Here is a 14,417-nt window from a genome sequence, read left to right on the forward strand (position 1 = left end):
CTGCTGTGCTGCACCGCACTGCAGCGTATTGTTCACATTGAAATAAATATAGATTGACAAGCAACTGTAATAATTTGATCATAGCTACTCATAATTACAGTTAATGTGTTATACATTTACTCAATTACAGGATCAAGAAATTAAAAACGTTTTAAACGAGAATATAAATATATATTATTGCTCAGTGGCGGACTGGCACCAAAAAGAGGCCCTGGCAATTTTAGCAGATAGACCACATTATTGGCGCTTTTCCCACTTTCAGCCAATAAAGCCTTACGCTTCTTCTCTCTCTTTTTTTCTGCTCCACCCTTTTCTACTCGCCGTTTTCTCATTCCTCGATCCATTTTCTTTCACTCCGTGTTGTTGATATGCTCTCATTACCCATCATTCACTTGTCATTATCTATCATCTCATCAGGTCAATGATCGCGAGAAATTCCTTCGCGAATTTCATGAAGTTGAGATCGCGAGAAATTCAAAATACCTTATAAATAGAGAGATTACATACATTTAGGCTATTTGTCCTTCACAGGAAAAATAGAAATAAAAAGTCATTATTATTATTTAGTTCATAGGGCTATTATTTTTCAGAGATAGGCCGTGGTGTTTGTTTGCTTTTTTCCTTGTTTTTTTGTGGCCGCCTGCAGCTCCGCTTAATTTATTATTATTTTATTCATATTTACATTTACATTTATGCATTTGGCAGATGCTTTTATCCAAAGCGACTTACATTGCATTCAAGGTACACATTTTTACATTTTGTCAGTTCATATATTATACTTTATTTATTTATTTAGCCTTTTTATATGGTTGTGATGAGCGCCGAGCGAGCCGCTGGCTGTGCTGCCGGTTGCGGGCGGCCAATCCGCCAAAAGGCGGCCGCATCTCCGCTTTATTGATTTATTTAGCCTTTTTATATGGTTGTGCGCCACAAGTTGTGATGAGTGGCGAGCGAGCCGCTGGTGGTGCTGCCGCTCGCAGCCATTGCGCCAATAGGCGGCCGCTTCCTCGCTTTATTTAGCCTATTTATTTGTTTGTGATGCGGCCACAACAAGTGATGAGACCAGGCGGCCGCAGTGGCATTTGCCCACATTGCCCAATGGCCAGTCCGTCACTGTTATTGCTGCATGTTGTTCTATTTAAACATGAATATGTAGGCCTACTGTGTTGCCCTTTTTATTTATTTTGTTTATCGTCACATTCAACCTTCATGTCATGCGAATTTATTAAATGTAAATGAACATCTGAATATGTAGTTGTAGCCTATGAATTCATAAGTAAATCATATTATATAGTTTTATTTTTGAATATAAAGAAGTTAAACAGGGTGTAATTATAAGTTTGTTATAGTTATGTAGGCTAGTTATAATTAATTTTGACTATGTAATTGTAAATCAAAATGTTTAACTTTTTGGTGCTACAGCCAGCCTTATTTATAGCAGAGGATACTCGTTTTAATGTAGTGGCATGTGCTAACAATAATTATTATATCAATTCAAATGTTAATTTCCAAAAAGGTCCTTTGTCTTCTGGGGGCTAGCCCTCTCCCGGTTCTTATTTTTTTTCAGTCTTAAAATATGCATTTATAATCAGTATTTATACATTTGTATTCTAATTTAAAATGTTTGTGTATTATAGCTTAGCAACAGATATAGCGTGATAGCTTTTCTTCTGTCAACAACTCGAACTAAAACAAAGAATCACAATGATTAAAATTAATTTCATACTGTTGTAATGTCTGTAACAATGGCAAAGTTAAAGTTTGGTTTTAAAATCAAAATTACTTAGCCTACCCATTTTTTATTTTGTGACACAGAAACTACGTATCAGTAGCGCACTGCAAACGCAGCATATGTGAAAGCACTATAGAGCTGGTAAGTCCCGCCCCTCCGTAAAACCCCGCTGGACCTCAAAGTTGAAAAAGCGTCAATGCAAGTGAATGGGAGAAAATAATTATTTTCTAGTCCCGTTTGAATTGTGCCATGAATGTGAACATATGTTGTCTGTGAATTTTTTATATAATCTTTCGTGTGAAGAATGCTACAATTTAGCGGGTAGAAGTTTGATACGGGTAGACTTTGTGTGAGAGCACTTTGTGGACTACAACTCTTCGCTGCTTTCGACGCGTTTGAAACGTCAACACCACTAGCACACGGCTCTAGCTCACGGATCCCGCTAGACATGGCTGTGTCTTTGGTGCACTTCACCGCCTTCTTTCAGGGAGAGGACAAAATCGTTGAGGTTGGCGAAAATCACGGGTAAGTCAACTTTATGGTGTGACGTCACATAGGCGACATGTAGTCTTTCTCGTTATGTCTTTTCCACAACTGCTAGCCGACGAATCATACCATATACTGTCAAACTTGTAACATGAAAGATTATATAAAAAATTCACAGACAACATATGTTCACATTCATGGCACAATTCAAACGGGACCAGAAAATAATTATTTTCTCCCATTCACTTGCATTGACGCTTTTTCAACTTTGAGGTCCAGCGGGGTTTTACGGAAGGGGCGGGACTTACCAGCTCTATAGCGCGTGCTGCTCCAGTACCGCAAACGCACTGCATACGGAGTATGTGTGAAACGGGCGTTTAGCCTGATCGTCTCAGTACGTCTCCTGACTAACGTTAGCCAATAAAAGTGTAACATGAAATGGCGTATTCCGTATTGATCAATGTGATATGGCGCTGAAATTTAATACAGGGTTCCCAAGTTCCCACTGCTTGGTTAACTTAAAATTCAAGGACTTTCCAGGTCCAATACCCTCAAATTCAAGGACTTAATGTGGGGACACATTTGTTGTGTCCAACACCAACAAACGTTGAGGTTCCATCGTAGTTGTTTCGTGTGTGCGTGAGCGAGCGTCATGGCAACGTACAACACAAAGTTATTACTTGGAAACACGTAACCGAACGTAACGCGTAAATGCGCGTAACTAATGTAAATCAAGCAAGCTAGTGTGCGCCACGAAGTGTTGATGAAAAATAACACATTAGCGGACTCCGGAGGAAGTAATAGGGAATTTTATCCAGAAAACTTCTTGCACAAAATAAATTCAAGCACTTCCAAAGACCTGTATCTACAGGTGAAACTCAAAAAATTTGAATATCGTGCAAAAGTTCATTTATTTCAGTAATTAATTCAGTAATTCTTTAAGGTGCAACTAATATATTATATTAACTCATTACGCAAAGTGAGATATTTAAAGCCTGTGTTATAATTTTGATGGCTTACAGCTTATGAAACCCCTATATTAAAAAAACAATTATGAAAAAGTTTTCATAAGCTGTAAGCCATAATCATCAAAATTATAACAAATAAAGGCTTGAAATATCTCACTTTGCATGTAATGAGTCTATATAATATAAGTTGAATTACTGAAATAAACAAACTTTTGCACGATATTCTAATTTTTCGAGATTCATCTGTATGTTTGTTTATTTTCAAAAACTTTCCAGGGCCTTTAATTTTTTTTTCCAGGTTCACAAACTTTCAAGGACCCGTGGGAACCCTGTTAATACTACTTCCCTCACGCTTCATTTTCAAAATTGGTGTCTCAAGTCGGCCTCTTTTCCTCACGTCCATATTCTCCTCTTGCGCTTCCTCCTTTTTCCTCCGCACATAAAACCCTCAATTGACAAAGTGCGATTCATCTTGCTCTCTTTTTGTTTACCAATAGCGCATAAATTGAGTCGTAGCCTACGATTCATTAAGTCGGTGTCATTATCGTACAGTGTGATTTGTAATGATCTTCTGGAGTCTGAGAGGGAACAGAAATGGAAAAGAATACAAAACTTCCAACAACTTTCCAGGATTTTACTGAGATTGAAGTAGAGCGAGAAATATGTTTTAATTCACAGAAAATGAAAACTGAAAAATATTTTTTTTTTACTCTGCATCGATGAATCAGCTGACATGTTAATATTGATCATAGTTGTGACGGTTTAAAAGGCCACCGGTTAAAAAATAAATAAAAAAAATCAGGTTTTCACTGCTTTATACTGTTTCCACTTGTGTAAAATATTAATTTGCTGCAACGACACTGGTTTGTCGCTACCATACAAAAAAACAAGTTTATTTGAATCCATTTCTGCACTGAAGGAGTTGTTGGTTGTCATCTAGTCCTCCGTCTTGGCCTCCATTTCCTCCGCGTCGTCGTCGCCGTCCACTTCTGCGTTCTCTCGCTCCAGGCGCTCCAGCTGCCTCTGCAGTTCGGTCTCATCCGTGTCCGTGACCACTTTGGGCTGAGCAGAAACAGTCATGCATGAGAATGCATTCAGAGCAAAGACATTTATAAAACATTGCATGGTATTTCTGATTCCTTTTAGTCTTAGAGGTTACTTTAAAGGTGCAATGTGTAATATTTCTGAGGATCTATTGACAGAAATGCAATATAAGATCCATAACTATGTTTTCAGTGCTGTGGCTTTTCACCGAAGGGTCTTATGAGGGAAAAAGGCTTTCAAAGCAACGCCGAAGTTGCCTTTTTTCTGCTGGATAGGTAAGGTATTCCAACCTTAAAGGGATACTCCACTTTTTTTGGAAATAGACTCATTTTACAACTCCCCCAGTGTTAAACAGTTGAGTTTTACCGTTTTCGAATCCATTTCCTCCGGTTCTGACGGTACCAGTTTTAGCATAGCTTAGCATAGATCATTGATTCTGATGGGTCCAGTAGAATTTCTTTCAAAATGATCAACGAGTTTAAATATTTTTCCTATTTAAAATTTGACTCTTCTGTAGTTAAACCGTGTACTAAGATCAACGGAAAATGAAAAGTTGCGATTTTCCAAGCCTATATGGCTAGGAACTATCCTCTCATTCCGGCGTAAGAATCAAGGAACTGTGCGGCCGTACCATGGGTGCAGCAGGCGTAATGATATGACGAAGCACTTGCCGTCAACAAACCAAACTGTGGCAATATCCAACTATACATTGTATATATTAATGAAAACTGTTGTTTCATAATGTTAGCATTACCTAGAAGCTAGCCATAGACACCGTGAGAAGTGACTTTTCCCTTGTCAGTGGTGTAAAATATGTAGTTATATTGTTTCATGTGACTTAGTTCTTCTGGCTTTGCTGTGTGGGGATAAATGAGCTGGTTACGTTCGTGAGACAATCAGCTGATTAGTACTATTGACCGTAAAACACTAACGTTAGCCTACAGCATAACAGCTCATATTAGCCAGCTGAATCTTCTCCCTCGCTGTGTTGTGTGTTTGCTATGTGGGGAGAAATGCGCTGGTTACGTCGGCCACCATAGCTTCTCCTTCCAGTTTGAAAAGGGAGGGATAGGCCGTAAGTGACTATGTGTTTTAATCTTTGGAAGTGAATCAATCAAAACTAACTTTAGCTGGACAACAACTTTATTCTAGAGCTGCTGTAAAGCCAAAACCATCACTGTTACTTTAATTTCCTATTATCACTGTAAAGCTGCTTTGAAACAGTCTATATGAGACCCTGGATCACAAAACCAGTCACATGCGCACGGGTATATCTGTGGCAATATCCAACTATACATTGTATGGGTCAAAATTATAGATTTTTCTTGTATGCCAAAAATCATAAGGATATTAAGTAAAGATCATGTTCCATGAAGATATTTAGTAAATTTCCTACCGTAAATATATAAAACATGTATTTTTGTGAGTGAGTGCAGCACAATCGTGAACATAAATGCACAACTTTAAAGGAGATTTTCTCAATGTTTACATTTTTTTGCTCCCTCAGATTCCAGATTTTCAGATTATCTCTGCCAAATATCGTCCTATTTATTTATTGGCTTATTTATTCAGCTTTCAGATGATATAAACCTCTCAATTTAAAAAAAATTGACCCATGTGACTGGTTGTGTTCCAGGGTCACATATTGTTAAAAGCGCTATATATAAATGAAGGTGACTCTGAAAGTTTCTCACGTCCATCTGGACATTGAAGACTCCCCGTTTCTCCTCGATCCGCTCCTTTATGGCGCTCATGGCCTGGTTGAGCACCGACAGTCCCTCTGTGCGCTCCAGAGTCGTGGTGGTCATGACGTACCGCGGCGGTGCTATCAGATTTATCTGCAAGAAAATACAATTACAGAATCTGCAGATCATGAAACTGGTCCTGAAGCTTACAGCCGAATGTACAGCAGGAACGCACACCTTGATAGGCATGGCCTCGGTGGAGCACTTCAGTCCCGCCCTCAGAGCCTCTTTAACCGCATCAATGCCTTCATATCCGTAACACGCCACCTCAATGTCTGTCGATGGGGTCAAAGCAAACATTATGCTAAACATACATGAATGTAACATATGGCATATATACGTTTTTAGTTTTTTCTTGTTTGATCCTTGTTGAATTAATGAAAAGCATTGCTTCATAGAGTGTCCATTAATAGATACAACAGGATATATATATGAAGAGCTCTTTTCCAAAACGCGATAAACGCCATTTAAAAAAAAATGAGTTTATCATGTCATTTTGCTGTGTACTGTACCTATTCACTGCTCCATCAATGTGTCATGCCAAAATCGCGATATATCCTGGTTTAAAATGTACTGCAAGATGCAGTTTCTTTCCAAAACGCGATAAGCGCCAAACCTATTTTTAGCCTAAACGCGATACATCCTCTCGACCAATCAGAATTCGGGCGCGTTCTAAGCAATCAAAATAGGCGGCGATCTGAACAGACTTTTATTTCATTAATTCCTCAAAATGAGTGCTTTAAAGTTTACTAAACGCAGTCTGGACAAAGATAATCACAAAAAAACAACAACAAAAGAAGATTCGCGGGAGGCGCGTTAATACCAACAGTGGGATGTCAACAAAGCTGCTCCCACAGGTTTCTGTCAGTCCGAGAGGCTGTCACCGGACGATCTGATATTTATTTATTATCTTGATTTTTATTGTATTTATTTATTACTGACTGACTTGCCTATTGAATACCGTTATCATTATTTAATAATTCGTTTTTTCATGCATATGTAGTGGACAAATTGGTCTTATTTGTTACAGGTTTGACACTTTACTAAAAATGACTCTGAATGTATTACTAAATAACTTATTGAATATTGTTAGGCTATCATTACTAGGCTATCATTACTTTTTTCAGGTTCGGCACCAAATTACAATTAGCCTAAATTACTAAATAATTTAAATACATTTTTAACATTGTTGTATTTAAGGACTGGTATTTGTATGAGTGTTATGTGCTGGACAATATTAAAATGTCATTGGAATTATTTATTTTATTTGTACTATTTATTTTATTTAACTATTTATTATAGTGGGCTTTTATTTATTTCATGCATTTGCACTTGTTTAATTTAAATTAAATTAAAGTATTAAAGACAAACCATCATTTTTTTGGAAACAATTGATGGATTTATAGCGTTTTGAAAAATAAATAAATTAACTTTGAATTTATCATCAACAATATTGTTGTTTGATTTAATAATCATTGTTCAACATGTTCAGACTGAGGCACACAACCATTTTAACAGGATAAATTGAATATTCACAAAATGTATGGGTCTAGGTAAATAATGTCATTTTCCTGAAAACTATTGAAATGGATTTATAGCGTTTTGGAAAAGAGCTCCTCATATATATATATATTCCTCTTAGCCAGTCTTCAGTCACACAATAATTCAGAAATCATTTTAATATCATGATCAATTTAATGCATATTCATGTTTGTGAAAAAAATATTCAGTGACCCAAAACTAGTGAATATATTATAGCAATTTTAAGGTTAATGAAACTATATTATTAGGGCTGTCAAAAGATTAATCGTGATTAATCGCATCCAAAATAAAAGTGTGTTTACATAATATGTGTGTGTGTACTGTGTATAATTATTATGTATAAATACACACACAATCATGTATATATTTAAGAAAAATTGGTTATATTTATTTATATATAAAATATGTATATATAATATAAATTATATAAATGTATATACACTATATAAATGAAAATATTTATTAAATATATACATGGATGTGTGTGTATTTATACATAATAATTATACACAGTACACACACACATATTATGCAAACACAAACTTTTATTTTGGATGTGATCAATCGCGATTAATCTTTTGACAGCCCTAGATATTATACATATTTATTTAACATAGAGGTGCAATGCAAGATTTTTTTATGTAACTTTTTTTGGTTAAAAATGTACATAATTTAAATGAGTCAATCCATCATCAACTTTAAGTTACTTTGCATTCGAACTATCTGTATTGTGAACATTTTATAATACAATACCAGCTCTTATTTTGACGGCCTGTGGAGTGAGCCGTCTGTTGATGTTGTCGATGAGCATGCTTCTCTCTTCCTCAGTCAAATCCAAACAATCCAGGATGGCGGGATCACTGTAAAAAACAAAAAGCAAGCAAGTCAACATTTTTCATGTTCAGTTTAAAGTCTTGCTCTGTTTACGCTGCGTTCACGCCATGTCATAATTACCGTAATTGACCGTTCGCAAAGACCCGCCCCCTTTAGTTACTGTTGCTATGTCCGACAAGCCACGCCTCTCTCACCCCACACCATGTTCTCACGCAGTGAAAAACACATCGTGGAGCAGAGAGGACACTGACAACACACTGACAGACAGTCTCAACTGTCAAATTTGGTAATTTATTAAAGAAATTTAAACAATACCGTTTTCTGGCTCTTTAATGTGTCTGACAGATCGCTCAGTTAAAGCCGCTCGTGAACCGATCATCTCTTCCTTCTAGTTCATTTATAGCATCAAATAAACATGAATGAACATCAGAAGGAATGTTGTTTTAACCGCGGAAAGACTTCAGTTTCTCAAGTTCAAATCTACCGCCATTAACTCTCCTGACTGCTTTGTCGGACAAAATGGCGGATTATGATTGGTCAGATCGCCTGTCAATCGTTTCTAGTTGTAACTACGAGTTTTACTAGCTTTTTAACAAGTGGTAATTATGACACGGCATGAACGCACCTTCATCACTCGGACACTTACGACACGGCTTGTTTGAAGACGTCATAGGCGCCGTATCCAGGTTTCTTGTATTTCTCGTCAAACACCCATGCAGTGCGCTGGAATAAACTCTCCAACTGCTCGTCTTTAGTGTACTCCAACACTTCAGCGACATGCCGGAGAATACTGTACACCTGCAGCACAACAACAAAACATCCTCAAACCACACACACAAAGAAAAATCTACTTTAATTTAAAAAACGACCACTCACGGTTTTAGATTTGGTGAATTTATCTTCACACTTGATGGCTTCTTCCGGAGACACTCTTCTCTTGGACAAATCTATGTATCCTGTAGAAGAAAAACAATCTCAAATTGGCCAAATGGATTAAAACACTTTTGCAACATTAGATGTGCAAGTAATACGTAATGTGTAGTGATAATGAACTTGGATCGTATTGTTAATGTGGTCAAAACACAGTGAATAATTCCTTATTACGAATTATTTACATTTTTAGAATACCTTCAAACCATTGATTCGAAACAAAAGATTTGCAAACGCTTCGAACCTTCAAGAAGCAGTGTTTCGGCTGTGCTACTTTCTGTTTCTGAACACAACAGCTATTCAGATTTTTGGTGTTGACAGCACCAAATACTTAAAGGTATAGCGGAGGATCTTTCCTTTTAGAAAAGACCTGCCCTCTCCAATTTTTTTTTAAAATGCACATGCGCAACACTCTATTTGCTCCCAAGAGGGAACGCTTACATTAACTTTTACTAGCAGTGATTTTAAATGGATTTCTCCAAATAGCATGACAAACTTTACCTGTCTAGTAGAATCTTCGCGACTGCGGCATCAGTGGGAAGCCCAACCTGTGCTTTTAGCGCACGCCAGCGTGTGAAATATTCACCCAAAATCACTCTGGTCTTGTTTCTATATTCTGCGGCCTTTCTCTTCTTAACATACACTTCGTATACATTTTTTCTCTTTCGACCCTCAGCCATTTTCAAAGGAATGGCTGAAACCGTAACTCATCACACATAATACACCAGAAAGCGAAAACTACATAGGGACGAGCACGTACGACGGCCTTACGTAAACATATCACCAGAATGATTGACACTTAGGTGGACCAATAGTATAGGCTACCCACCCGGAAAAAGAAAATCCTCCGCTATACCTTTAAAGGTGAACTATCCAAGTTTTTTACCTTAACCGAACAGCTTCGGAGTCATTGGAATGGTTATATTACTTTTTTCGGGTTCAATGGTGGTCGTTTCACATGTGAGCGGAAAAAACACACTTGCAACTTTGAGCGGACGCGGCGTCAGGAAGTATTGCGTGATATCAGGTCTCGCGACGTAAAGAATTGCTTTACGGCAAAAAGAAATCTGCTAAAATTATGTCATTATTGCGCTCCCTCACGCTGTTCGGACCCGAATGAAGAAGACGTTGTAAAGAATGTCCCGTCTGCTGTGATGTCGTTGATCTACTAGCCTCTGGTATCTGAGAGTCGCCAACGAGTTTTTCGACAGTGTTGTCAAATATTTATTCCGAAGCTGTAGGGGGAGCTCTATAGAGAAACAAAAAGCGAGAATACAGCGAAGAAATTCCTGAAACTTCATAGGCCTGGTTTAAACATAGATATTATATAGAGACTAGATGCCCTATTGGCCGCTGGGCACTGAGAAATACGGCCGCCATCTTAAACCGGTCGTACTCCTAGTTTCCGCTTAGCAGCAGTTCGATTCCAGAGCACTGTGGAGCATTTTCCTCTTATAATCGGGGGATCATTGCAAATAGGGCCCGGGATTACTTTTCACAAGTCAATTTTAACATTACCGTACTTTTGGTTGTATTTTGTGAATAGAATATTACCAGATAATTGAGAAGGAGCAAGGATCTTTGATATTACTGTACTGAAATCGTAGCCAGCTAACGTTAGCTAGGCTATGTATACGCAGTGTTGTCAAATATTTATTCCGAAGCTGTAGGGGGAGCTCTATAGAGAAACCTGCGAGCAAAAAGCGAGAATACAGCGAAGAAATTCCCGAAACTGCATAGCCCTGCTTTAATAAACTTGCCCTGCTTTAAAGCATTGTTGTTTTCGTCAACGATGACGATAACGCAATTATTTCGTTGACGCACCTTTTTTTTAATGACGATAACGTTACGACGACTAGCTAAAAATGGTTCTAAGGTGACTAAAACATGACGAGACGTTTTCGTTGACGAGACGAGATGGAACGAAAATGGTTATAAGTCTGACGTTCACAATGCATGTCATTTCTGTCTATTTTGCGTGAAATCGGTCTGTTTTGAGCTAAAATAAGTATCAGCAATGCCGCATTCTAATCGTTGTTTTGGGTACGCCCACCACCCGGCTGCCGCGCACCAGATTCCACACAACAACAACCAGTGTTGCCAGACGTACAATATTTATCGTATTTGTACGATAATTTTGACCTCTGTACGATGTACGATCAATAATGAAAAAAATCCCATAATGTAAGCTAATTTCAGAATTGCCTGCAAATTAGTTAAAATCTCCCAGAATCTAGATCGAGCGAGCAAGAGCGCGCATGTGTAGCGCGCGCACAGCAGAGAAAGGGAGCGAGAGACCTTGCGTGTGTGTGCGTGTGTGCGTCACGAAGCGCATGTAAGGACCAACCAATCGAATTATTCAGAAAGTCTAGTTTATTATGCAAAGGTTTTAAAGGATAATTCCGGTATTTAACACCTTGAGTCTATATTGTAGTTTGTTTTGGATGAACGAGTGGTGGACAACATTTTTTTGACAATGGTTCCTCTCTCGAGTTTTTGACTATAATAGAATTGGCCATGGACCCATTTAACATTGGAGTCAATGGGCATGTCCGAAAATGTCATTAAAACAGCCAATAATGTTCGTTTACAAAACTGTTAAACTCACCGAGTGGTTAGTGGTGTTCGTTGATGATTATAAACAATATATCGTCGCAATATATGATTCCAATCCGTTTATTTAGCTATAGTGGAACTATTTTTTCAACAATGGGATTTTACAAAATGACGAATAAAACACGACAGAAACTGTATTTCGCAACACTTTTTGTTTCTGGAACATCAACTAACATCACTAATCACTCGGTGAGTTGCACAGTTTTGAAAACTAATGTTAAAGGTTGTTTTAATGACATTTTCGGACATGCCCATTGACTCCAATGTTAAATGGGTCCATGGCCAATTCTTTTATAGTCAAAAACTCGAGAGAGGAACCATTGTCAAAAAAATGTTGTCCACCACTCTTGTTCATCCAAAACAAACTACAATATAGACTCAAGGTGTTAAATACCGGAATTATCCTTTAAGGTTAACTGTTGTTTTATGAATTGCAACACTTGCTGCAACCTGTCAAACCTAAGCCCATTTCCAATACTTTTTAACCTAAACTAATTTGTTAAAGACTACTTTTTTTTTCTTTTCTTTTTTTTACTAAAACTTGACTAAAACTATCAAGTTTATAAGTGACTAAAATGTGACTAAAACTAAAAAGTATTTTCGTTAAAAAGACTAAGACTAAAACTAAAAGGGCTGCCAAAAACAACACTGCTTTAAAGGGGCACTGTGTAGGAATTTCTCCCATCTAGCGGTGAAATTGTATTTTGCATTCAAACAAATAGTGCTCTCTAGCGCCTCGCTTTTTCAAATGCGTGTTGCAACTATGGTAGCCGTTATGTAAATTTGCATAATTTTTTGTCCCTCTCTGCTATTATAGCTTTTCAAAATGGCGGAACGACATGGAAGCCTCCTTGGACTTACCCGTCCAATGTAAATAAAGATAAGAAATTCTTTGCTTACGAGGATAAGTCAGATCATTGGCAGAGGTAATTTTACACCAATGAGGACATGAATAAAGACATTGATTTTAGTTGATGAAATACTTCACAGTGTGCCTTTAACAAATTAATAGGCTATTTATTTTACCCTTCTCCTTGTCCACTCTGATGACCACCACGCATTCGTTGCGTCCGATGCGGATAAGTTTGTTGATGGAGCGGATGCGCCTGCGCGACAGCTCGCTCAGCAGGATCATGCCCTCGATGTTGTTATACTCCAGCAGACTGACATACGCGCCCATCTCTGCGATGGAGCGCACGTTCACCATCACCACATCCTCCACCTCCGGGAAACGGTGCTGGTAAAACCTACAGCTGAGGCCCGGCATCTCTACACAAGAAAAACAAGCAGAGCTTAGATCATATCCAAACACTAGCGCTTCTTTAATGAGCACTAGACTAACTGCATTCATTTTTTAATAGATCTGATGTCTGATTTGTTTACATGGTTTAGTTCCTTTATTGTCCACAAGTGGAAATTTGTCTTTGACTTCAATATACAGTACACCACACACAAGGACACCAACTCAACATAACAATATACATACATACTTCTTTCTTTTTTTTAAACATATTATAGTCTATTGTTTATTATAGTCTATTGTTGACCCGGAAACCCAAATGTGATCATCCTCCACCCAAAATTTAAAAGGCAGCTAAATATTTTAATCTATAAAGACCCAGTTTATACTGTAAAAAAAATCAATTAATTTTATAAATGTGTCAAATATAATTTGGAAATGTTTTTATTTTCTTAATGAAGTTACATTGGTTAATTAATTATTTATATTGGTTTATTATTGTATTTATAGTTAAAATAGAATTCAATAATCTATGTATTCAGGCTGTTAATGTATGTATTAATCTTTTCTTTCGGTAAATCTATCCACTCAACTGTCAGTCTATACATTATCTCTGTATAGCTGAGCGAGTGAGCGCGTGCGGCACATGCTCTATGACAGCAGCAATTAAACACTCATATCATCCCAAACATGAGCTCAACATGAGCCGAACTATCACGGATGTGGAGGTAACTCAATCCCACCTGACAGGTGTCACAGACTGCTCACTTTAAACCCTCAAATATCTAGAAACTTTAGTATTTCGGCGACTGTTAGTTGGCCATTGATCCTGCGATCCGAGAAAGAATGAAGCGAGCAGCAACCAGTGAATAACAGGGATGTTGCATCAATATGGCATTACTTCAAAATAAAAGTCACGTTATATTTCGTGGAAGGAAAAAACGCACTTGTGAAGCTGAGAGGTCAAAATAATCAGAGTATGGGTAAAAAAAATACTGTTCATTTAACAAAATAAACACACAAGCGTTCTTTAGGGCTAACAAAATTTTGTCTAGAAAATACTTATATTATGAATATTTTTTAAAGAGGGTTTTATATAGCAACCGATCACTTAAAAATACTGATTGTTTGTTCCTATCGTTCTGAAGTTCATTGTTTAAAATGTATAAAATCATCTCACTATAAATAAAACATTGAGTAAAATAAGACAACATATTTCTAGGTTTATATATTATATAGTATTATTTAAAAAAATTGCATTACAGTCGACCGTTATTTTG

At 37.3% G+C, this 14,417-nt stretch overlaps 1 protein-coding gene across 1 annotated transcript; it reads right to left on the reverse strand.

Moving 5' to 3' along the window:
- Positions 1-3,806: 3,806 nt before the first annotated feature.
- Positions 3,807-14,041, reverse strand: eif2s1b (eukaryotic translation initiation factor 2, subunit 1 alpha b). The gene is made up of 8 exons (XM_079639556.1): positions 13,881-14,041; positions 12,924-13,166; positions 9,228-9,307; positions 8,998-9,149; positions 8,271-8,377; positions 6,153-6,250; positions 5,925-6,068; positions 3,807-4,248 (listed from the first exon to the last, which is right to left on the reverse strand). Exons 2-8 carry the CDS (start codon positions 13,162-13,164, stop codon positions 4,123-4,125), a joined length of 948 nt encoding a protein of 315 aa, XP_079495682.1. The 5' UTR covers positions 13,165-13,166; positions 13,881-14,041; the 3' UTR covers positions 3,807-4,122.
- Positions 14,042-14,417: the final 376 nt, after the last annotated feature.

This window comes from Phoxinus phoxinus (assembly GCF_949152265.1).
Source record: "Phoxinus phoxinus genome assembly, chromosome: 16".
Classification (NCBI taxonomy): Eukaryota; Metazoa; Chordata; class Actinopteri; order Cypriniformes; family Leuciscidae; genus Phoxinus; species Phoxinus phoxinus.